Consider the following 26,457-nt stretch of genomic DNA (forward strand, 5'->3'; position numbering starts at 1 on the left):
GAACAAGTGAATGGAACAATAAAAAACAAGATTTCAAAAATGTGTTTGGCAACAGGACTGAAGTGGCCAGACGCCTTACAATTGTTTTGATGACCTTAAGGAGTATCCCTGACAGAAAGACTGGATTGAGTCCACATGAGATTTTAATGGGCAGAGTGATGAGACAAGCATTTGTACCAGTTGATAAACTGTTAGCTATTAATGATGACATCATACTGGATTACTGCAAAAACCTGTCTGACGTGGTGACTTCTGTGTTCCAGCAGGTGGGAACTGAATCAAACACGAAAGAGAAAAAATCCATCTATTGATCTAGTTCCCGGAGACTGGGTTTGGATAAAGGTACATCACATAAGAAACTGGTGCCTCGCTGGCAGAGACCGAGGCAGGTCATATTGGTCAGCACCACAGCAGTTAAATGTGCCGGAGTAATGGAGATGGGTGCATGCAAGTCACACCATCCGTGTGCCTGAACCTGAGAATCCAAACGAGGAAGTTGAAAGCACAACTGATTCTGAAGGTGAACCAGAGAGAAATCCAGATACTGAAGCTCGACAAGAACGTCGACATCTGGAAGTATCAGATGCTAGCTCTGAGTCTGAAGGAGAAGGAGAAATTGTCAAAATACCAAATTCTGAAGATCAATCTGAAATCGAGATTTGCTAGAGACCGACGCCAGTAAGGATACTGAGCAATGTGCAAACGACCGGTGATCAAGAAAATACTGAAGAACAGTCTGAAAGCTGTGAAAGCAGGAACCAAAATCCTGACACTGCAAAAGAGGAAATAACTCACGATAAGGATGAGATTCCAAGTACCAGCTATGGAGATGTTCCTAACAGAGTAAAAGAACTGTCAAAAGAGAAAACTGACTTTGAAAAAGAAAAAGACATCATAAAGTTTGTCGTAAATAAGACTGTCGAAGAGACTGAAAGTGAAACTGACGACAGTGCAGATGAAACTCCATTAAGAAAAAGTTCAAGAAAAAGAGCTTGGAGAGTGGAACATAACACCACGGAGCCTAAGACAAAAAGAGTTTGTGTAAAGGAGATAATTGGCCTAAAGGGAATGATGGACTGAGATTTAAACTGGTTAACAAAGTAAGAAAGCCAGAAGATTAAGTAAATGAAATAACCAGTCAAGAGGAGTTGTTGGGGAAAATAATATAAGTTGTCCAAAGGCCAAAAAGAGTGAGAAGACCAAATCAGAAGTACAAATCACCTGAATGGTGATTCAGGTGATTAAAGAAGTAAACAGTAGCCAAGAGAACTTATGCTGCCCAAAGTCAAGTGAGTAAAGAACTGAATCACAGAGAAAAGCGATAATTGATCAAAGGTATAAGGTAAAGACAGAACTTGAAATACTGATATAAGGAGGACATTGTAAGTGAAAGGGGAAAGCCTATAAGTGACAAAGGTGAACATTTTTTAAAGTAGATAGCTGTGTAAAAAAAAAAAAAAAAAAAGGCTAACAATGACCATAAAACGAAATAGTGTAGAGTGTGTTTACTATGTACAGGACTATTAATATTGAAATGGATAATTTTAGCTATTGTCATTCCTTTTCAAGATAACTTAGTGAAGTTGAAACATAATGTGAGTTCAAATGAACAAAATGTCGAATCAAAGTCTAACAAACAGCATGTATATAGACCAGAATTGCATCAAGATAGGTCAATCAGTGATTACACAAAAAATTAATTTTCAAGATTATTATTCGAATACATTAAGACAATGGATGCTAGTGACTTATGTTTGTGTGAAATTACCTGCATCTGTTTCAGAAGGGGTGACATACCACCATCATCCACTTACATATGTTGTCACTGGTATTGTGATTGTAAGCCTGTTTTATCAAACAGGAAAACTAGAGTATTATTATTCAAATTCAGATGATGTATTTGCAAAGTTAAAAGTCGTTAATGCCATGAATAAAGTAAAGCCTGCTAGAGTAATGGGGGAATTCTTTTTGTAAATAGATGAATTGAGCCACGAGTATGCCTTCAAAAATAATTTGATATGTAAAATGAGAGTTGAGGCGAAAGCATTTTTAGATATGGTTGAAGAGAGAAGAATTGCTTATAAACGTAGTGAAAAAGTAAAACATGAGAAATCCAAATATTGGACATTTGAAGATGAAAACCTTGATGATAGAAATGTGAACGTGGCCATAAATATAAACACTCCATTGTTAGGGAAATTCTGTATAAGAAGAGACAACACTGTGTATGACAATTATTTTGTGGGAGCGAGTCAATGTAAAGACACCAAGAGATTCATAGGGGGTTGGGGATTTAAAGATGGAAAAGATCCAGTTTTCCCTGGTATATACTTCATATGCGGGAACAAAGCTTGTTATAGATTAACGGACCACTGGTACGGGACATGTTACGTGGGTCTGGTCTTTCCTAAAATCCATCATGTAGATAGAGGTACTAATGGAATACATGAGATAGGTAAATCTTTAAGTCGTAGAAAAAGGGAGAGTGTAATAGAAATAATAGGTGATATTTTTGGAGCACTGATACCAGAAGTGAGAATATCTTTTAATGCAAACAGAATTCGAAGATTATCAACGATAGTAGATCGTTTGTCAACAGACACAGCAGGTGGATTCTTAATGGTAAATACTGAAATGGTTGCTATGAGAGCTATGGTGGTGCAGAATCGTCTTGCTCTTGATATAATACTGGCAAAAGAAGGAGGAGTTTGTGGAATTTTGAAGGTACAGCACTGTTGTACCTACATTCCAGACAAATGTCAAAATATTGAAAAGTACATTACAAACATTACAGAGTTGCATAAGGAAATTGAACCACTGGAGGTTGATGGTGTCCTTGAACGACTTGGTAAAAGCCTTTCAGCAGTTAAACGTTGGTTTAAAGAAATAGGTAGTTCAATTATAGGTAAAATACTAATTCCAGTAACAATAATAGTATTAGTGTTTTTGATGTTAAGATTATGTTGTAAATATAGAAAAAGAAAGAATGCTAGAAAGTCAATAAAGAAAGCAATTCAAGAAAAACGAGAAAGAGAAAGAGAAAACTATGATATAGAAATGTAAACATTTCGAGAAAGGGTCTTTGGAGAACCTAAAAAAGAAGATACTAAAGTATAAATTGTACTAATCTGAAGAACTTGAAACATGTTTTGATAAAAATTTAAAAAATGTTGGGAGATATTTGGTGATAAGATCACCAAAGGAGGGAGTTGATGGAGCGAGGTGGAGAAACAAAATTTTGTGTACCCCTCGTAAAGTCATTTCCTCATAACTGTAACCTTTATTAATTGTGTGGTGTGGAAAATATTAATCAACATAGTATAGAATGCACACACAAATACACGTGAGAATATTAATCTGTTTGCATGAAAAACTTAAACTGACTAACTTAGTAATGTCGTCATGTTATTTATTAATGCAAAGCTTTATCCTAATCAAATGCAGCATACATGTGCTTTCTGTTTATGTATTTCGTGGCAAAGGCATGAAGGTAGGTGAGTATATCACGCATACATGTTGCTTATTTGCTAGGTAACAACTAACAGGGAAATCTTTAGTACGGGGGAGATAAACAGAAGGGCTATATTTCAATAATTAACATATATTTGTGTTTGTTTCTATGATAGTTCCCGTTCTGGCCCGTGAGGCCTAGTGAAAATATGGCTGCTTTATTAACTGTGAATAGAAGATGAACTGAGCAGGGCGCAGCCCAAGTCAGAGATTGAATGTGAGCTGCCTGTGCCTGAACGAAAGCGGTTCAAGGACGACTTGCCCTGGAAGTCCTGATGACTGACAAAAGAATGAACATTTGAGTTACTGATCGTGGGAAAGGTTCATGTAGTTGCTAGTTGAGGATGTGACTAGGCCAAAGACTTTCTCAAACAAAGGACTCTTTAAAATTCAGCTGATGCTATGGAAATTGAATATTAGGATGATGAGGTGATGCTCATCCACCCTCAAAGTGTCCAATCAGAACTTGAGTTTGTGTTGATAGTTACTTTTGTAGATAGATAAACTTAGTGAAAAAGGTATAAATAGTCCTGATTTTCCTTAAGAGAAAACTCTCTTTCGATTTCCTCCTGAGATGCTGTCGGTATGCTGATTTTCCTGAGATGTAAGAATTCTTGAATAAATGTTTTATTTCTTTGAGTGAGAACTGAGCTTTAGATGAGGTCATTAGTTAGGGAAGTTAGGAGAAAATGAAATTTGGGAACTATCTGTCTTTTGCTAATAACTGTGTTCTGAAATCAAAATAATAATATCTATTCCTGAATCTCTGAAATAAATGAATATAACTGTTTGAGATAAAACTTTTCTTCTTAAAAGTTATTTTTGAATAAAGAAATAAATAAAGCGAATAAAGTCTGTTAGACATGCTAAACTTTGCTTTTAATAAAAATTAGATAAATGGAGAATTAAGCTGGTCTTGTATTTTCCTACGTCTAATTTTTTTACTAGCAGATTAATCTAATATAATGGTGGTGTGTCTGAATAAAATGTCTTGTTGATAGAAAAACCATGGTAAAACTCAATTAAACCTCAGGTGTAAATAGTATAAATATTCAGTTTTAATTTAGACACTCCGCTATAATACAGCAGCTCTCCTTTGAATTTCACCGATCCATGAGGTAGAGTGGAAGTGTTTGTGAGTGACTCACAGTGTTATGGGCCCCACTGTTGAGTAAATGTATGATTTGATATTTCAGGGAAAGGTGATGTGGTTTTAGAAATTATTTCCGGACTAGCGCTGCATCAGCATTGGTTGCTATAGAATTAGCTAGGATTATGTATAAAGTGTTATATAGTAGTTTTGATGTATAGAATTATGACTAACATCTATTGAGTTCGTATTACGTTATATGTAGTCCTGAAAAGGCTTCCGAGGATTGCGTGAAGCGAGTCACTCTGTCTGCAGGCAGAGGAAGTGTGGCAAGTAATACAGCAGCTCTCCTTTGTGTTTGTGAGTGACTCACAGTGTTATGGGCCCCACTGTTGAGTAAATGTATGATTTGATATTTCATGGAAAGGTGATATGGTTTTAGAAATTATTTCCGGAGTAGCGCTGCATCAGACGTTATATTGGATCAATTTCCATCTTAAATTACTCATGGTTTTCTTCTTGGGCAATCTTACCCCGTCATCTTGAGCATCTTGAGCATCCGTCAGTTCCACAATGCAATCGGTATTACATGTCTTCCTTGCTTATTGTGGGAGCCATCTTTCCTGAGGGTCATGTATAATCCAGAAATTGGTTAACCCAGTCCCTTAAATTTAGTAGTGTTGATAGGGTATGTCACTCTTTTGGCATCATTATAAAATGGGGTGCCGCTCGCAGCCGGGACTTGGTTGCTGACGCTGCTGGACTGCTAAGGGGACCACCAGGACCAGAAGCCCCGTGATTAAGCCCACCTGTGCAGCGCTACATAAACGGCTCGCGGCCACCGCTGCTCGGGCATGCGCCGGGCAAAGCCCGGACCAAGGGCGGGCCCATTTGAGCCAGGTAGAGGCTGGGCTGGGCCCCCCCCCCTCTAAGGCCTTCAACACGAACGACGGTCCCGTAAGTGATCTTAATTATTGATTTGGCGCAAAGTTTAAACTGCTCCCCCCTTCCTCGATCTAAAATGGCAGCACTGGAGGGAAGAGGAGGGAAAGCAGTCAGAACTGGGTATGTTGCAGGAACTCTAGACCAATTTAAAACGAGGGCCACATCAGTACTTGCACACGAGATTGCCCTGACGGAACGACGCCTCTCTATGGACCCATCATTCTCTAAAAGATCATCTTTTGGGCCATTATGAACGCGCGCTCGCCAGAAAACCATGGCCAGATCGTCTCAGCTATTGGCCCACAGACTGAGAATACAAGTATACACGAAATCTCAGCATCCTCAAACACCGAAGGAGCCCCCAGACCCCGACTACACCACTCCGCAGCGCCCTGCCAAAACCGCCAAAGAATACAGTAACATGCGTGGCAGCAGTTCACGAAGAGCCTCGACAGTCAGCTGAACACTTACAGGAAGTTGCTTTGAAAAGGAAGCGAGGAGCTACACGAGGAGGCACACAGCAGAAAGGGAAGAAGCCCAAGACCTCTAACCCAAGCACTCCGAGAGAGACCCCTAATGTTGACCCCCCAACCATTAAAGCCCTACAAGGATCTCACTCAGTAGAAAATGCTCTGAATATGGTCGAGACTGTAACTGCAAATGGATCATTGCAGACTTAGGAAACGTACTGGATAAAAATAGGGGCACTCATAACATCTTGTTTGGAGCCTCTAATGGAAAGACTCTCAGTAATTGAGGACAGACTTGGGAAAAAGGAAGGATTGATAATGTCTGCTCTGGGTAGCAATGACCACAAAACAACGAGCCGTGGCCATATTAAGGAGACAGGAAGGGAGGGCGAAAGGGAGGGCGCATCCAGGTCGAACATTATTGTCCCACTCACTGTGGATCAAGCAGCGCAATCAACGTGCACTGACAAGTCGGGGGGGGGGGGTGAATCGAAAGTAGTCGAAACTCAGATCCCGTAGAGTCACACAGGTTAATATGTAATGATAGGGGAGGAAAAGAGGCAAGGCACCTGCATCCCCACCTAGATTTACCCCCAGACTGTACACCCTATTTATTATATTTTATTTTTTTAAACTTATAAGGCGCGACAGCTACCCAATAAGGGTTTCCCGGCGCCGAGACAAATCATAAAGATGGCGGGGGATTACTGGTTAATCAGGATGTTAATCGAATAACCAGGTCTTGACGTGCTTTCTGAACCTATCATGATTTTCCTCCTTTCGAATATGGAGAGGGAGTGCGTTCCAGAGGGATGGTCCTAGATGGGCAAAGGATCTGCCACCCATTCTAGCCAGTTTAAATCTGGGTACGCAGAAGTTGGCGGCTGATTGCGATCGAAGGTTTCGCTTGGGAGCATAAGGATGAGCCAAAGCTAAAAGGTATTTGGGTGCAATTCCTGCTTTGATTCTGAACATATAGTTCAGGGATTTGAAGCGGATTCTGTTTTCAACCCTGAGCCAATGGAGCTCACGACGGTAGCTCGAGACTCCGGAATTTTTGGGGATTCTGCACAGTAGTCGAACAGCTGCGTTCTGGGCAAGCTGCAGCCGACTGACTACCGCTTTGTTGGAACCAAAGTATAGAATATTGCCGTAGTCAAGCCGAGATGTTATGAGGGCATTGACTACGGTTTTTTGAGTGGAGGAGGGCAGCATCCAGAGGATTTTCCTCAACCATCTGATGATGGTAAGGCACAGGCCGACGACTTTGCTGGCCTGTTGCTTCATAGAGAGAGAACTATCCATGATAACTCCCAGATTTCGTACTTGAGTAACTGGGGTGGGAAAATTTCCCATCTGGTTGGGCCAGTGTGAGGGGTTCCAAAGATCTCGTTGTTTCCCTAGTAGAAGAATCTCTGTTTTGTTTCCATGTAGCTTTAATTGGTTTTTTGTCATCCAATTAAGGATGTTTTGAAGCCCTAATTTGAGAAGGGATGGAGAAAGTGGACTAGATTCAGACAGGGAAAAAATAATTTGAGAATCGTCGGCGTAGGTCATGAGGGTGAGACCAGATCTCTCCGCTAGGTCAGCCAGGGGTCTAAGGTAAAGGTTAAAAAACAGGGGGCTCAAAATAGATCCCTGTGGCACTCCGTGAGGGGCTTCAAAGGTGTCAGAAAAGGCCAAGGAGGATGTTATTTGGCAAGTCCGTTGAGCCAAGAAGGACCGAATCCATTCGAGCGCTTTCCCACGGACACCGTTTCTGTGTAACACCTTGATGAGTGTTTCGTGAGAAATGGTGTCAAAGGCCGCGCTCAGGTCTAAAAGTACGAGCGCGACCGTTTGACCATTATCAAGGAGGTTCCGGATATGTTCCGTAACTCCTAGAAGGGTGGATTCTGTCGAGAAACCAGCCCGGAAGCCAGATTGCAAAGGGTGCAGGAGTGAATTGTTTTCAGCAAAGGTGGATAAGACTGAATGGACGTGTCTCTCTAAGCATTTGGAGAATGCAGGGAGTAGAGATATAGGTCTATAGTTTGCTGGAATTTCCGGGTCTGCTGTGTTTTTTTTTAGCGATGGCGTTATCATGGCGTGTTTCCAGAGGGCCGGGACTGTGAAAAGCTCGAACGAGAAATTGAGCATATCCACGATGATTTCCAGGGAGCGATCGTCCAGTTGTTTAAGTACTTTGATGGGAATCGGGTCCCGGGGGGAACCGGATTTGATGGTCTTCAGTGTGTTAATCGTGATGGAGGGCCAGGATTCCAAGGTATTCTCAGTAGGGGGAACATCTTCCGTGTCAGCCGAAGGAGGTGGTACATTGATGTTAGTTTTGATGTCCCTGATAATTGTCTCGATTTTTTCGGTAAAGAAACAGGCTAGATCTTGGCATTGTTGAGTATTTAAGGGGGGAGCCGTGGCTGTGGTTTGTGCACCCGCAAGTTCTCTAACCTTGTTGAACAGAGTTTTGGGCTTATTGGTTGCTTCCCTGATGGTGTTTGAAACATACAAGGCTCGCGCCTTCGCGCAAGCAGTGTGGTATAAGTTTCTGGCTTCATGGTAGGTATTTTTTAAGTCCGGGGCGTAGTCTTTACGCCATTGACGCTCAAGTGCCTTGCATTTCGATTTTTCAATTTTCAAACTGTCATTAAACCATGGGGCAGGGTGACGGTGTCTATTTCCTTTGGCAAGAGAGGTGGGTAAGCAGTGATCAGCGGCGTCACTGAGCCATTGTTGAGTGGCTACTGCTAAGCTATCCATGTTGTGACCTGTTCTAGGAGGGTTTTGGAAGATTGATGCTGAATTTTACTAAGTAGTGATCAGACTAACAGATGGGGGTGGTGTCATGCCATTTTAAATCGTTATTGTTAGAAATAATGGGGTCGAGCAAGTGGCCTGCTTTATGAGTGGGTCCTGAATTGACCAACGTCAGGTTGAGGGCCGTCAAATCCTCTAACAAGTTTGAGCAAGAGGGTATAGAAGGGTCGTCAAGATGTAAATTAAGGTCCCCGATAATTGAAAAGTTTTTGGAGGTTAGGTAATACGGGGTAATATGATTGGCTAGATTTGACGCCCATTTGGGTGAATTACCAGGGGGCCGGTAAATCAATAGGCCAGACATCGTAAAGTTCAGGTTCAAAGATATTTTGAAGGAGCCGGCTTCACAGTCAGGGATATCGACTGGATCTAACGTACATTTCAAGTCTCTATTAAAAATGATAGCAATTCCACCACCAAGTTGTTGATTTCTATCTATCCTAGTGATTGCATAGTTGGCGGGGAGGGCAGTGGCAACATCCCGGCCAGCACTCTCGTGTAGCCACGTTTCTGTCAGGAAGAGGGCGCTAGGTCTGTCTTCCAGTAGGAGGTTAACAATATCTAATTTGTGTTTCGGTAATTAACGGCAGTTAGTACTGTAGAACAGGTATTCTTGTGCCATGACATTCCGAGGCTGTTTGCGTTTCCTGTGACTCCTCCCGGAGTCAGGATGAGGTTGGCAAATGGTAAGGGTGAGGTTGCAGTTTAGGCAGGAAGTGACTCCTGTTTTATGGAGTTCAAGCGATGTACACCTAATGTTAGTGGGCGGGCGTAACGCTAGTAGTTGACTAGGGGATCTTACCAACCCTTTGACTGTGGGTAGAGCATAGCCTTCTGCCCCATGCCCCGTCCTGTCCCGGACGGGCCCAGACGGGCAGGTCTTAGGCTTGTCTTTGGCGCGGCTCTGGCGCGGTCGCAGCGCGTATTCGCTGCGCGTCATAGGGGGCATCAGGCTTAAGTAGATGACGGGCTGTTAATCAGCTCCGCCTCTACGTGCTGGGCCAATCAGTGCCTGCCTCGGCCGTGAAGCCGGAAGAAGGTGCCTCCCTGCGCCCTCCACACAAACAAGCCTAGCGCTTGCGGTGGACCGGGGCAGCAGGAGTAAATAAAGTTTACAGGTGAGTCAGAGTTAAAATAACATCAACAGAATAACAGTGCAGGTTCTTATATCAATCGGCGCTGTGTGATTTAAAAGACTCGTGCTACCTAAACATAATTCGTTTAGTGCGCGAAGGGCATTAAAAGCTGTCAGTTACATCCAAAGTAAAACAGTGTAAATCGAAACTCATTCACACACCCTATGTCGCTGTCCGGACCGGTGTCCCTGAAATAGAGCAGGGCATAGTTGAATCTTATGAGCAACGTAAAAATAAGACAATACACTGGCTAAACAATAATAGATCACTGCCCTGATATGTTCACTGCAAGATTCTCTTTGTGAGGAGAGTGAGATGGGTAGGACAAAGGTTAAAAAATACAGTAGGGGATTGCATTGTTGTTAATTTCAAAGACCCAAAGGCAGTGTTTATGTCATGCAGGGTCCTCAGACAGGTCGACGATCGCAAATTCAGGTTCGGAATTTAAGTTATTTTTATAGGCCAGCAGATCACAGACTCAACCAGGAGTACTTTGAGACCCACAGGGAGAGCATTGGCCAGCCGGGCAGAATGAGAGGTGGGTTTGATGGGGAGAGGAGCGAGTTTCCAGAATCAGTAACAGTGGGAGGATCCACATATGACCGTCAGGCAGCCCCACAGAGGGAGGGAGGAGGGCCAGCAATCCCGCTATTTAATAAATATGCGCCACTTGGCTGGGGAAGACATCTCAGCGAAGTGGACTGACTACAGGGAGAGGAGTCAGGCCAAAAAATGGATGGAGCCAAACGGGGCCCCCACACACTCAACAACGCAAGCAGGGGAGCGCTTGGAATGTGCTTCTCTGAAAGAGAACCAGTTGACCTCTGGCATCCTAAATCCACATAGGCTCGAGGTCCCACAAAACAGAAACAGGCCCATTATACCCACTTGTCCCCTCACACACTGCTATGGGAGCCCCTTTGAATTAGTATCTTGGAACGTGGCAGGTCTGTCAGCCAAATTCCCAAATCAGGAGTGGCTCGAATATATTAACAGATTTAAAATAATCTGTGTGCAGGAAACCTGGAGAGTAGATTATACTAACTTTCACCTAGCTGGGCGATAAGTCATTTGGGGCCCCGGCAAGTAAGTCCACTGTAGGAAGAGCAAGGGGCTGCTTCTTACTATTGGTAGACCTGGGCCTGGAAGGGGTTTGGACAGACTTAAAATGGAACTCGAACTGTATGATAGGCCTACGGTTCAGGAACAGGGGTCTCAATATAATCTTGATCAACTTTTATAATGCGGGAGGATCTAGAGCAAGAGAGTTGGATGAAAGACTATTTGTTGAGAGAGCAGGATTGGGGGACAATGGCTCCATTGCTTTTAATAGCTGGGGACTTCAACTGTCATCTGTGCCCAAATTTGATACCTATTACAGAAGACTGGACCTCATGCAGCCTGGAAGAGGGACCACATTTTGAGCACACGCCGGAAGGTGGCTCACTGAGTAGGGTGATGAAAGGACACTCAATTGAACACTCAATGGTCTTATTGCCCATTGAGCCTAACACGCAGGTCAACCCTACCTTTAAAGAAAAGTGCTGCACAGAGCGTATATGTCTGCCTTCACCTTGGCCAAAATTGGTCGACGACCTGCCGCATTATGCTTACGTGGGTGCGGACTCCCTGGGACCTTCTACCACATCCTGTGGGTTTGCTCTGTGATACAACGGTTCTGGACGGCTACGCTGCGGAAAATGAGCAGCTCCTTGGGCAAACCGCTCTCCACATCCCCCAGGGAATGTGTCCTTAACATTTGGGGGCCGAATGACCTAACTGCTCTAGAGCTACAGTGGGCTGCACTGGGGTTTCTGATGATCAAACGTACCATAGCGATGGGGTGGGGCTCCCCGGACGCTCCATTAGTGGTGAGATGGGTGGCCGCAATGGACCAATGCATGATAGCCGAGAAAACTGTGTATAAACGGAGGGGCTGCCCCGGAGTGTGGGACAAGAAATGGGGACATTGGAATGCATACCGTGGCGAACTGTGTGATTCTCCAACGGCGGAACTGGCGATGCCCCGTGGAGGATCTAGGACCGGGTGTGTGGGCTGAGTAGTGTGGGATCGGCCCTCATTGTGATCTGCCTCTGTTCTTTTTGCGAACCATGTGATGCTCCGACAATTATGTTTTTTACCAACAGGGGTCTGTAGCAATTTAGTACCACAAATTCGAGCTCGACCCCTTAAATTGGCCTACAGGCTGGCCTGACTTTCTCTGCTGGACTTCTTTCCTCAATTGTTGTTTTTTGTTTAAATGAAAAAAGTGGTGTGAATATCCTGTTCTGTGTCCACTGCAGGTATTGCTTTGCTTTTATTACGGTTTGCCTCTCTTGAAACGCCGTCCGACCTCAGGGTTGTGGACCGAAAGGCTGTGTACTATTCTTTAACTTGTTCTTTGCCCTTTACCATTGCCTGCATGTACGCAGATGTGATTATCCATTTGTCTTTCTTTATAATACACCACAATAAAAAGTTTTTAAAAAAAACAAAAACCCTACCTTTAAAGGAAGGGGCTGTAGCTCATATATTGATTTTATACTAGTGTCCCAACTGTTTAAGAAGTGGCTACTGGGATTTACAATAAAGTGGAGCGGTTTTAGTGACCATAACCCCCTAATATTGTCGGTGGCAGAGACAAATGCCAGTAAGGTTATAAGGAGTGGGGTGGGGACAAACAGGGAGAAGGTCACGGATCAAGGCAGGCACTTGAAATGGTCAAGGATTAATGGAGAACGTTTTTACAAGTCCCTTGCGAAAGAGGGGAAACAGCTCTTGGAGGTGTGCCTAGATATAGCAGTGGAAAGACCCCCGTTAGTGGCGGCATTTGATGAAATAGGGCGGCTGATAGATGGGCTCATGCAGACGACAGGGCAGGCGAAGTGTAAAAATGATCCCAAATGGTTCGACAGAGGGTGCTCCCTAGCTCCCTAGTACAGAGGTACTTAAGAGCAGCCCTTAAACATAACCCAAGGGATAAACAGAAGGTTATGCGCTGCAGATCAATTTACAAGCAGGCAGTAAAGGCGCCAGAAGAATGCTCTCCAAACCCAAACGTGGGAGGACTTGCGAGGAGCCGCTGAACGGAAAGATCTGACCACCTTCTGGAAGATAGTTAATAACCCTTGCTTCCAAGCTACAAATAGCCCGCAGATAGTGTCTAATGTGCTTCCTGAAAAGTGGGTGGAGCACTGTAGAGGGCTACATAATCGGGGGAATACTGTGATACAGGAGAACGAGGAGGGTGAGGGGAGGTGGGAGGTAGCATTAGAATTTACCCTAGATGAGATTACCGCGGGTATCCTGGGCCTTACCCGAAATAAGGCTCCGGGACCGGATGGGATCCCCCCGGACCTTCTTTTAAGCAAGGTGGACCTATGGGGACCAGTTCTAACAAGAGTAATAAACGCTGCTATAGCTTCGGAACTCCCCCGCTCATGGTCAACGGCTAGAATAGTGCCTATTTTTAAGAAGGGGAACAGAGATAGCCCCCAATGTTATTGCCCCATCTCCCTGATAGACGTGACTGCTAAAGTGTTGGGCCGTGCTGTTTTAAATCGCTTGATGAGCTGGGCTGAGGAGTATCACATCCTTAGTGACGTTCAGTACGGATTTAGGGCCAAAAGATCAAAGACGGATCAATGCTTAAACTTATATCTATTAGTGGAAAAATACACCATTGCCAATAATGAAGTGGTTATATTAGCTTTTATGGATCTTACCGCAGCATTTGACTGTGTGAACAGGGAGAAGTTGTGGGCCCTAATGTCTAACCTAGGGGCGGACCAAGATCTCATTAAGATTCTGAGAAGTTTGCATTGGAATACATCGGCCAAAGTTAGGTACAATCTGGATGGCGGAAACACCGAGCCTTTCTTTTGTACCAGCGGGGTAAGACAGGTGTGTATTCTGTCCCCGTTTTTGTTCTCCCTGTATATAAATGGTCTAAAACAATCCCTAAGAAGCCTAAAGGTAGACTCACCTAGAGTCGATAGCAGAGCAATCCCTGTCCTGCTTTATGCAGACGACACGGTCTTGTTGGCACGCACTCCACTGGGACTACAGCGACTGATAGATGGTTTCGTGGACTTTATGAATAGCTTAAATCTATCCGCCAACTTGACCAAGTCATACGTTATGGAGACAGGGCCTAAACCTAGGAAAAATTGTAATTATAGAATAGGCACACATAGTTTAGCGAAGGTACAATCCTTCTCGTACCTGGGCATTTTATTTGACAGGGGCCTACATTTTAAACCATTGATTGAGAAGCGATGCAATAAGCTTGTATCCAGTACAGGGGCATAATGAACTTTGGTCGCAGACTAGGGCGATGGTCGCCGGAGCAAATGATGAATCTATACAATTCAATTTGCTACTCTAAAGCCGCGTATGGGGCAGAATTGTGGGGGATCGCCAACGCCGCAAAGCTGCAGATAGAGGAAAACAAATATTTGAATTGAATTGAATTGAATTGAAATGTCCAAGTTGCCCTTATCAGCTTTTACCAGCCTCCAATACTTCCAGAATTGCTCTAGAGTTCTACCCAATATCTCCTGCACCTCAAGAAACATTAGGAACATATCATTAAGAAATGGCTCCCATGCATCCACTCTCAATTATTCTACTAATATATAGAGCAACTTACCCCTTGTGAAACGTGGTTATCAGAACTATTTCGGGTTGATGGGCTCTTTCTGTGTGAACTGATAATGGGGATGGAAGGGGGCACTAGAAGAATGCCTACAGCGTGGGGCTGCTTGCAAGTCCCGTTTTGTACACAATGTTCTGCGCAGGGTTCCTAGCAGGTTTGCTACAGAAGTTCTGCTCTGTTCCCGATCTGGCAAGGGAGACTGGTTGTCAAAAATTCACCTGTCCTGGAACTCAGAAGTCTTTCTTCAGCATACAGTCGAGAACATTTGTACACTGGTCAATGAGAAGTCCCTAAAACTCTGACCCATGGAATGTGCCCAATATTTAAACTTATTAGCAGCCTAAAATGCGGATTGTAGTGCTTTGTTCTGGCCAAGAGTCACCATGCTCTAAGGAGGGAGGGGGGGGGTCGACATCCCTTCCAATGATCCAATAGTCAATCATAAAAAAATTGTTCTGGGGTCATGCAGGACAAAGGGTGGAGCAGAGTGAGTTGTGACTTGATAAAGAACAAAAGCCCAAAAGAAAAGAGACCTTTCCCTACCTGACCACTATACACCACTGTCTGCACAGCTCTGTGGAAGAGGGGAAGCAGGAAATAAACTATGAGCAATCTTGCAGATGAAAAGAACATCTGATCCGCAGCAATTCTTCAAGGGAGCCTGGTCTACTTTAAATGGACCTCAAGAATATTCTAGAAAGCTCTTTCCGATTTACATCCAAGTCTGGAAAGGATCAGCTGTGGCCTCCATCGTGTTGCCCACTTGCACACAGGAATCCCAAAACCGATTCCTGTATCCATACAGTCATGCACTCATATATAATCCATGTTAATTCGAACAAACAGAGTACATGTGCACCCACCAGTCATGTCCCACATGGATGTAGTTAGGGACTCTTGTGAAACTGGCGTGAGGGCGATAGATAAGAGTGAGGGCGATAGATAAGAATGAGGGCAATATATAGAGTGAGGGCGATAGATAGATAGAGTGAGGGCGATAGATAGATAGAGTGAGGGCGATAGATAGATAGAGTGAGGGCGATAGATAGATAGAGTGAGGGCGATAGATAGATAGAGTGAGGGGGATAGATAGATAGAGTGAGGGCGATAGATAGAGTGAGGGCGATAGATAGAGTGAGGGTGATAAATAGATATAGTGAGGGCGATAGATAGATAGAGTGAGGGTGATAGATAGACACATGCCCCTTGCTAGGGAGAAAGAAGAGAAAGAGCCCCCAATAACACTCATTGAAAAGGCCAACAGGTCTTGCCTTTTGAATGCAAGGGCAGATGTAAAAGATAACCCGAAAAAAAGTCTGCACACACAGGTTGTCAACTTGGTTTTTTTTCTCTCTAAAGCAGATCAAAAATAATTCCAAGACTGGTGCTGGGGCGTGCATATGTGTGCTAAATAACGACAGCCATATTGTAATTTTTTGTCATACTTGATTCTTAATTTACAATTACAATATGGCACACAGATTTTTTGAAATGATAAATAAATATAAGCAGAAATGGCATGCAAACGGACAAGCAGGGAAACAAATGGTCTGGCAACAGTGCAAAACTGCTGGTCCTTCGCAAAAGTGATGTAAACAAGTTACTTACTGGTTAGCGCTGAGAAAAAGCAAACTGAGGCAGTTGGTGCTATCTTAAAAGCAAGTTATAATCAACCACCAAAGTAGCGAAGAGCAACAAGCATTGGCGTTTATTAGTCAAACAAGCACACGAAAAGAAAAAAAAAACAGGGAGGTGTCCTGGGTCTCTACGGGCAACAGAAAGCCGAGCCGCCCCTTGTTCTCCGCACTGACTGAGTACACAACTGCTGTCAGGGAGGACAGCGGGAGCGCATTCCAGTGGAGCAGCCGTGAAATGGATTTAAAAAAAACTAGTTTAGGAGGGGCATGGGACTGGAAGATGCGCTAATTCTAAAGAAGCTTTACAGCTGCAGTCAGCACTGAAGGTACAGTTGGATGTTAATGATAGGCATTATTTGTCAAAGGAAAGTTGCGAATTGCTGTGTTTTTGTACATGGTGTGATTTATGCAAACAAAACAGACCCGGCAAATGAAGCGATCATCTATTGAGAGCTCAATCATAACAGCATGGAAGCTTACATCTGAAATGGCTTAGTGACGCACATTAGAAAGAATACCGCGCTTTCCACCAGCCTTTCTCACATACCTTTCACTGCATGAAAAACACAGTTGCAAGCTGACTTAAACAACGGGAATAATTCATCACAAATACACAGTGCCATTCTCTAGCACAGAAGCACTGCATATGTATTGGCTTTGGTAAAACCTTGAATTCCGCACGAAAAATGTAATTATCCTTATCAGCGAGATTGCAGTCGGAAGCAAAACAAGAGTGTCTGCCGTGATCGAAAGAAAACGAGAGAGTCCTCAGAATAGTATGCCGAGCTACTCCAAGAAAGAAAAAAAAGATGAACGGCGGGGAGTGGCTGAGGAGAACAAAGGAATGGTGGGAGGGAATTCATATCCTGCTTAAAACAAGCTCTGGCATTGCGCGGAGGGGGGCGGGGAAGCGGCTTCCTTTGAAGTCTGATGCCGAGGCTCAGACAAATGGTGTGGGATGTGGCTGGCGATGTGCACGCGCCTGGCTCACATGAACTGTACACGATCCGCAGTTTTGGGTGAACTTTTGCAAGCCTTACTATAATCTCGACAACAAGCATTGCTAAAGCAATGCTGTAGTCGAGACATAAATATAGAGGATTTCATATATTGGTTTCCAATGCAACCACACAACATTGTAAAATACAGAGAATACAAACGTGCCAGAGATTGAGATCATGAGAATGATGCCCTTCAGTTGTCTCAAGAATGTATACTTTTTCGGCTGAGCAAGCTAATCAACACTTTCTAGTTTTAGACGACATGATCATTACATCAGCAACCCTAGGGATCTCTGTACAAGGCCAAGTAAATGGTGGTGCACTGGAAAGCAAGCAAGAAAACCATAGACAAACTATAACAAATACTTCTTTAGTGTGTCCTTTGCACACGTTTGAAACTGGTGACAGGAAGCTGTCACAGATCGGATTGTTACCTTCCTTATAAAATAAATACCAGACATTTGTTTACATTTTACTATTCTGGAACAGTTATGAGATTGTAGGCAGTGCTTTAAAAGGAAAAAAATAAGTGCAGGTACTCATCAAATTGAGTTAGGGGTGTGGCTAGTGGGTGGAGCTAGGGGCGGGGCTAGGGTTGGGATATGATACACTGGCACTTCTTCCATCTGATGTGTATTCATTTTGTACTTGCACTGTCCTTGGTAGTAATCTTAAATTCCCCATATGTAGAGATTCCTTCTGCAAATGTAACCTAATACATGCTTAGTAATTAATAGCCATTTTGCTGTTATGATCCACTAAAATAAGTATGCAGCCCATTGCACTTAAAGTGTTCTTTACATATTCTGTGTGGTCCTCGGCCAGAAATCTTTTCACACTGCTCAACACTGTAATTTTTAAACCTTCCTTGTCTGATCATGAGCCATTGATGTGAATTAGGCCAGCACTGAGTGAGGTTGGGCCACCACTGTACTATCTTGTGCCAGTGATGTGGGGTCCTGGTTCAGCCCTATCCGACCTTGCCTCTGAACTTTCAGATCTTTGCTCGGTACCTTGCTTTTCTTAGAGAACAAAGACTACGAAAAGATCAGGATGAGCTCACGAAGAATAGCACTTAGTTCATAATGGCATGCATGCAAAAACCTGTGAAACAGGGGAGACTTTTAGTTTTAAATTATAATTTAACTTTCTCATCCTTTTTCTTTCATTCTCAAGAAAGCTAACAGAAAATAAAATTAAAATGTATCTCTCTAATAACTATTAGGTTTTCCCAATATGTTGACATGTATACATTGGTGGCCTGTAATGTAAGTGGCCATGGTCCTTTCACCTATCTTTACTACATGAAAGGAGATTGCAGGGGAAAACCCTGGCACAGCAGCATCAATATGCACACTCCTAGACTACTGCTTTACCATTTTTTTTCTTTTAAACTAGGTAACACCAAACCGTATTTGTAAAATCCTGGGCATCGTCCCTCCTTTAGCACCATAGTTTTCAAGAGATCCCCATTTAAAGGGCTCATCCTCATTTCCTCTTATATGCAATGAGATCTCAGCAATGGGGGATACTGGGTGTTGGTACTTTAGTATGTTAATTTAGCACTGTCATACTGGGTCTGCAGCAGGTGTGCGGAGCAGAGTGGAGGCAGTGATGGGTGGGACCTGTGTTAGTTCATGGTTTTTAAGCGCTATGGAAACAAATTGATGACAAACATTTTTAGCTTCTGGAAGGGGGATGTCAAACATCTCAACCATCCCTCTTTATGAGTTGTGAATCCCCCAGCTCAGGTGTGGCACAGCCAAGCATGAAGGCAGATGTGCAATCAGCAGATGTGCAATCGTGTCTCCCTCACACCTGGTCTTCTTACATCATTGTTAGTTGGTATCAGGTCAGTAGATAAATATTCTAGGGCAGATTATTTGTAACACTATGCACATCTCATTATTTTAGCTCAGTTATCCCTAAAGATGACATTACATTCTTTGAACAGTATTACTATTCATGCATTACAGCCACCACACTTTAGAATACTTAGCATCTGCCACCCTCTGCTTGAAGACAACGAGCATCTAGGAACTTCTAGGGTCCTGGTTCTATCTATCCTACGTAACACATGGAAATATGTTTGAGGCTTCAGATAATCAAGACTGACTGGCTTGTGGTGTCTTCTGGGTCGGAAGAAATCTCAGCTCAGAACCCACATTTCCTTTTCAGATTTGTGATTTAACAGGGGTGTGTTGCCTACAGTGAAAGGACAGCCTAAAAGAACTCACTAAGTACAACGGACGGATTCTGCAAGTCTCTCTGCTTGCTGGACATGTCTTGGAATTATACCCAATTCATCAATTTCCAATCTTAACGATTGGTACATTGATAATATAGAGCAGAGTATCCTTCTCTTACAACCTACTGAATCCTTTTAATGCATTTTATGCAGCCATGCCAGATTCTATTAATTTGCTGTCCCCTACCCACCATCCCACACACACATGCACACACATATACGCCCCTAGTCCTCTCATCTTAACTAGGGACAGTAAAAAACAATTAATGCAGCAAAAGAACATCACAGATCTGTCCTCTATCAGATCCTGCAGAAAAATGAATCCCAGCTAACCCCCTTTTCATTTTAAGGTCTGGTCAGAGACCGCTTTAGCTGTCTCATCAGTCTTATGAAATTAATTTCCATAAATAGAAAATACACATGTAGGGGGGAATTTCACTCAGTCACCTGCATCCCTGGGTTTGTTCAGCTATCATTCACATTCTGCTTCCACTCACCACAGCAAATAGCATGGGGTACAGCGGCAGCCCATGAAGGCAACTAACCACCTTGCACTGTGAGTGACGACATTTTTCCTAATCACATGGGCAAATTTGCCTTAAAAAGTGCACTTCACTGCCAGGCTGGTGGGCCAGGACTTTAGTTTGTCAATTCTTTTTTTCTTTCCCGTTTTTATCCATTTTTAGTCATTGTGTTTGTTTAAAATAGGTCTCCAAGTCACAGTAATTAAGGGCCAATGTAGCTTTTCCTTGCACCAATAAGAATCCTACTTCGATGTGATGTGTATTAAAACTAAAAAGGGGTTCTAAACCAGTTGAGGAGAGGATGTTGCCGAAAAACTAGAGCAGTTGACCTTGAAGCTGGACAACCGGGTTCAAGTATCGTCAAGGATGCTCAACATCCTGTGATTCTGGGCAAATCAATGAATCTCCCGGTGCCTTGCAGAATAATTAATGTGTCCATCTGTAACGCAACTGGTGCTCATGTAAAGTGCTCTAATACCTTGGAGCCTAGTTTGCATTGTATAAAACTCCCTGCCCCAATCAAAAAACAATTCTAAGTCACCTGCCTGATAGGGCGCACTGATGCTGTTAAATTATATGCAATGGTAAATCATTTTTTATTTAATATATTTTTGGATGCTTAAGCTCACCACATATAGGAGGCATGTTTTCTTTTTTTGTGGCATATTAGTGCAGCAATCTTTTTTGACTTAACAATTGCACCAGCGTTACCAAGACCACAGCTAATAGCTTTGCCAATACTTGTTTATCTAGTGCAGCTTCTTGATGCCACACTGTTATTGTCAGGAAATTGGAATTATGTGATTCCTTTTCACATAAATTATAGATCTACCGCATTTTCCACATCATCTACCGCTAACAGTTAAAAAGTTAGTAAAATCGTACCCACACGTGCTTCTGCGCAGTGGAACACCCTTTCCAAAAGTTGACTTCTCACCTTCCTGTTCCTTATTGCAATGTTTAAACTGAAGTGCAACCTATGCCCAGATAGTATTAACAAGTCAAATTACAAAATAATGACATAATACAATCAGGAACTATTCTGCATTACGCAACATAAGTTGCCTTTTCTTGCTGCTTAAATGAATCAACCCTGATGCATAATTACAGTGGCTCTGATTATTATTATTTATTTGCATTGTGCTTAGTGCTCAAATTCTCGTGTGCAGACACACTCACACAGGCACGAGCACACACTCACACAGGCCTGAGGACACATGCATGTACAAAGCAGTCCACACACATTCTTTAAAACACCTTCTTGAACCGGAGTAGTAGCAGAAGAGAAGTAAGCTTATATTGAATATTGCTTTTGCAGGCTAATCTTAGGAACAATAGTGCTAAAATGAGTTTCTTGCAGAAAAATTACTTCCGGGGCAAATGACACTAACCATTTCAGAAGAGCACCACCTTTACATGGATTCTGGAGCCCATTCTCATTCCATGAAATTATTTAAATATATTGTGACATCCCTTTTATTTTTTGTAGTAACATAACAGGTGTATTTGTAAAGAGCACGATTACCCGAAGGTGTCCTGGCGCTGAATAAAGATGTTTATTGTTACCCAACTCAATGGTACTCATTTTATCGACCTCAAATGGATGAAAGGCTGAGTGGACCCGCCGGGATTTTAACCTGCGACCATGAGGTCGAACACAGGTCCCTGCAGTGGCTGCTTTAGTCCACTGAGCCACCAGACACGGCTAGTATAGACTAGCACCAGTTTTATCTGCGGGATTGCGTCTTTACTCTCACTATCTTGTACTATTTTACTGTATAGTACTGCCAATTCCCCTTCCTCCTCCATACTCCTAAACCTTCCCCTGCCCTCTTCCCAGCGCTGGGGGCCTCCACACCAAGCATCCATGGACCCTCCGTTCATCTATTGGTGCCATGGTGCCACACCTGTCCCCAAAGACGCTACCCTCCCACCAAGAAAGAAAAAAAAGGAAGAAAAAAGTAAATTCCTATAATAATAATCAAAGATTATGTTACCACTCGTGCATTAGATCTTATCTTGAGGTAAGTTTGATAGAAAAACCTTTGCACCTTGTACTGACGAAAAGTAATTAAATTGACCCTTCACCAACACTTTTAGTTTAGCTTGTTGTACCTTGGAGGCTTGCCCCTCCAGGCTTTTGAATTCTTGGATCAGGCCCAGGATAGCCTTGCGGCATCTGGCAGTTACTGCAGCCAGATCCTCGAAAACCCTCATATGGACCTTTTCAGAAATAATGAACGATTTTTGATGGATTGCCGTAGTAAAGACTTGTTCTCTAATACGGAAGTCTGCAAAATTAACTGATATTCTCCAAGGGTACTTGGCATTGACAGGATACTGGGGGGACCCTATGTGCTCTTATGATGGATAAATCACTCAGGGCATTTGGCAATATGAATTTATTAAGAAGAGAGTTCATCAACTGGGGGCGCTCTGATTCTCCCCCTGTGACTCACTTCCTTCTTGAATACCAATAAACCTCAAATTACTGCGTCTTCAATTGTTTTCCAACATCTCTGTTTTAAATTCCAACTGTTGCAGTTTCTTTAGTTCTGGAATAATGATGTCACCCATTCTACCCAGATTCTATATCTTCCTCTTCACCTTACACCTAACGGCAAACACAAGCCGTTAAACACTAACAATCCCTCACACACTCGCACAAAAGGCTCACAGGACAAAGGACGCTTTTACCTCCTTACCTCCCGTGGCTTCCTTAATTGCCGCTCTCAGTGGGTCATCTGGATTTCAGGGTGTGCACAATTCACATCAAAGTGTAAATGTGATTGACAGAGCATTGTCTGAATGGTATGGACACTGCTCTGTCAAGCTCAGCGCGAAGGTGAAATTATCAACACCTTCAACTCAAAAATATAAAGCAACTGACCTGCCGATGAACGTTTTCTGTTCCGCAGTGGCTCAGCACAGGGCTACAAGGGCACTTTGGCTGTCAGATTATCAGAGGCAGGAGCCACCCTGAGCAATGCATCAGACTATAGTACCGGTACTCTCCTTGGCGGGGGAGAAGTGCCGGTACTTGAAGGGATTGAAATAAGAAGTGCCGGTACTCAGTACCGGTGAGTACCGGCCCATTTAAAGCACTGATTGTAGGTGAAAAAGAATTTCTGTAAAATTGTCAGAATTCTTTTGTAACATGGCAATTGTCCCCGTTTGCTCAAATGATCATTCTGGAATGACTTAAACAGGTCTCCAATGCTTTTTTACTGAATTTCTTTATGTATTTGCTGTTTTAGAGTCATGTTTCAGGAGGGAAAAAAACAGGATTTCGTTGCCTTTTCCGATAGATTTACTAACTAGGATTAAAAATATAGACCAGGCATGTTAAAACAGGCAGGTGGAGACCTTACTCAAGACTAATGCCAGGAAGCAGAAGAGGATCTAAAACTTAGTCATTACCTTTGATAGACTCAACGTCTGGGGAGGTCTGTCTCTCAGAGGTTAGCAGACTGATTTAGAGGTGGTTGTTCTGGAAAACACCAAAACGTGTTCCATGTTACATACAACACAACATCTTAGAAAACGGAAGGGTGTGATAAAAAAAATTCAGAGCCTGTGTTTCCCCCATTAACTCCTATTGAAGGAGCGTCAATGGCATGAACGATGACATTCAATAGCTCCTGTGTGCACTTTTTTGAACCCTCTGCCGCTGTCGGCAGCATACTTCAGGCCTTCTCTGAAGTCGTGTATCTACCTCTCTGTCCTTCGCTCTGACGCTCTGCCATCGAGCCTTGTGTACGTACCAGCAGTATTTTCCCATCTCCTATCCTCCCTTAGGGCGGAAGTGAAGCGAGTACGCTAGGGCCGTGGCCAGTACTTTGCACACGCTCCCTGCGCGCGTCCCGCAGGTGTTTTGAGGGCCCGAAAGCGCACGAGACGGCGGGGGCGGGGCGCGCGTGTCTTATAAAAGGCCTGATCCGGGCGTGTCTTAAATTGTTGCAAAAATACAATCTGTATCTCGGTTTATGTTTTTTTAGCCCCTTGTGTGCATTGTGCCCCTCTTTCAGGTGCCGTTCCTCGCAGAAGTCCCAACATGGCTTTTCCGCTGGTAAGGAGTTTATCCCGGCGCCTTGTTTAATACTGTGCAAGTATATGCAGTAGAAAATCGCAAAGCGTGTATTTAAAAATGCAATAATATAAGTAATTTTTGTCTTGATGAGTTATAGATCCTTTGAAAACGTCCACTTAATTTTGCAACGTTATACATTCTGCAACGGTGTTCGTCTAACGCATTACTAAGTACTTATGTAACTGTCTTTTGGGTGTTTCAGAACGTGTCCAGTTACGTGTATCAAAGTGCTGGTCCAAAACGAGTCCTTACTTTATCACACACTTACATATGTATCCATGATGCGAGAAATAGTCTGATCACTTAGCTTGTTCCCCAGAGTGCAAATGCATAACCTCTGGCGCCGTGCACGCAAGATCCTATTTCATAAATCTAAAAAATGGCTATTAGTATTAACCCCATTTTAAATAGCGGTGCGTGGCCGTTTTGTGTCGTGTTTGTTTCGGGGCGGGGAGGTGTACAAATCCTTGGTGAACTCAGCCCTTTTTTGTGGGTATGGCAGTTCCCATTTGTGTTCAACTGGCTTTAGCATCAATGATTACGTTTACCTCCAGAAATCGTAAATGGGTGACGCTCCAATCTGATATCTAGTTTTATTAGTTTAACCAGTGGGATCTGGATCACAGGGCCCCCGAGTTTCAATTGAGCAAGATGTCCACCTTCTGGATGGAGAGCGGAATGACGTACTGGCCGCCGTGTCTGCCAAAGGAAACTTTTTTTTTTTTTTTTTTTTTTTTTTATATGGTTCATGTGCTCCTTTTGCTCTAACGCGAGTTCTCAACTGTTTTAAGGAGGGACTCGGTGTTGATCAAATACCAACGATTATCTATTTGTGCTGCTCCTGGGTATTTTCTTATGCTGGTTGTCTTACTTTGTTCGTGATTTCAACCTGCATTGATTGCTTTTGTAGTTTGTAGAGTGCATGCGCTAACACAATTTAGTCTGCCATACACTTCCATGAAGACCGCAACAGCTTACAGGTATCCCAAAACGGGCGTGGTTAACAGCTCTTTAAAACCTGAACAGTGTAAAAACACTTTTCTCGCTACACCAGGTGCCATCAAAACAGACCTCTAAACCCATAGTTCCTCTATTTCAAACGATGGCCGTATCAGATCTTTTGGAATGGGTACCCAGATCAAGTAATCTGTTCTGGCTATATAAAGGACTATAAAAAGAGTAATTTAATCGAGATAGAAGTTCCTGTCTGGATAATGTTTAGTTTCTTAGATGGGAGTTGAGTTGCTTAGTCCCTTCAGAGAACTTTCTGCTTGTTATTTAAATTACTGCCCTCTGCAATAAACCCACTTAATGATGCAACTCAATGCATGTCTGTAGCGCTTATGTGTTTGTAGTGCAGTTGAGTCGCCTCTTTTGTTTTCATTGTGTGCTGGGCCACTTTTTTCAACTGAATAAAAAGAGAACTACAGCCTCTACAATGCATGCATGTCAAACGCTTGGCGTGCATTGGAAAGGTCTTCATGCCATATTGCAGTGCAGTCTGCATTGCATGGCATTGCTTTAAAATGCTCACTGTAAGTTCTTTTCATAACTGTTTAATCTTCATAGTACCGCTTACTTTTATATTTCCTGTTTTAAAAGGTTGTCTTGTACTGATGTTTTGCTGCAGCTTGGATGAATCAAATCAAACTTGATAGAGTACATTGTTTTACTCTGCTTGTTGCATTTTTAATGGCCATACTTGCGTTTCTATGTGAATATCTTGTTCCATACAGTTTTAATGGGACATTAAGGGAGATGTAAGCATCTGAACGGCTGGTATAGATAGATTTTGTGCAACTAAGTTGGCGCAGAGCCTGCTCTGATAGATGTTAAGAGCATGCTGTATTGAAAATAGCAAATTCCATGGTGCAGTAACAACCAACTCCATTCATTGTCATCTCAACGCAGTATTTGATGCACCTTCTACAAAGAATGCAGTTTTGCAAACCAAACTTGTCTCGATTTGTTAGTACTTGTATTTTTAGGGATGGCTGACTACTCTAAAATAACCCTAGTCAGGGTGGACCATCAGTCTTCCCCAGGGTACTTATTGCATAAAGCAGACACATTAACTTAAAGCAATGTGTAAAGTATGCATGCAGTAGCAAAGCAAAGTTGAAACCAAGATTTTAAGCCAAATTCTCAAGAGTAAAATGACAAAAAGCCAACAAAATTAACCAGATAAATTGGTTATTAAACTTTTTTGTTTTTCACAACCGTGTTTATTAGAAGTTTAAGCAGATCATATGTACCGTTCTCCAAAATCAGGAGAGCACGTCAGTGGTCTACACACAAAAGAGTACATGCATAGCTTTAACGTTTAACTGGCCC

The 26,457-nt window shown here is 43.0% G+C and overlaps 1 protein-coding gene across 1 annotated transcript in view; it reads left to right on the top strand.

Moving 5' to 3' along the window:
* Nucleotides 1-24,004: 24,004 nt before the first annotated feature.
* Nucleotides 24,005-26,457, top strand: part of CPEB1 (cytoplasmic polyadenylation element binding protein 1) — a 640,111-nt gene continuing 637,658 nt past the window's right edge. The window contains exon 1 of the mRNA XM_078684985.1: nucleotides 24,005-24,102. Within this exon, the coding sequence (XP_078541111.1) occupies nucleotides 24,088-24,102 (15 nt within the window). The 5' untranslated portion in view covers nucleotides 24,005-24,087. The remainder of the gene's footprint in view (nucleotides 24,103-26,457) is intronic.

The sequence above is a fragment of the Lissotriton helveticus genome, chromosome 3_2, assembly GCF_964261635.1.
Source record: "Lissotriton helveticus chromosome 3_2, aLisHel1.1, whole genome shotgun sequence".
In the NCBI taxonomy this organism is placed as follows: domain Eukaryota; kingdom Metazoa; phylum Chordata; class Amphibia; order Caudata; family Salamandridae; genus Lissotriton; species Lissotriton helveticus.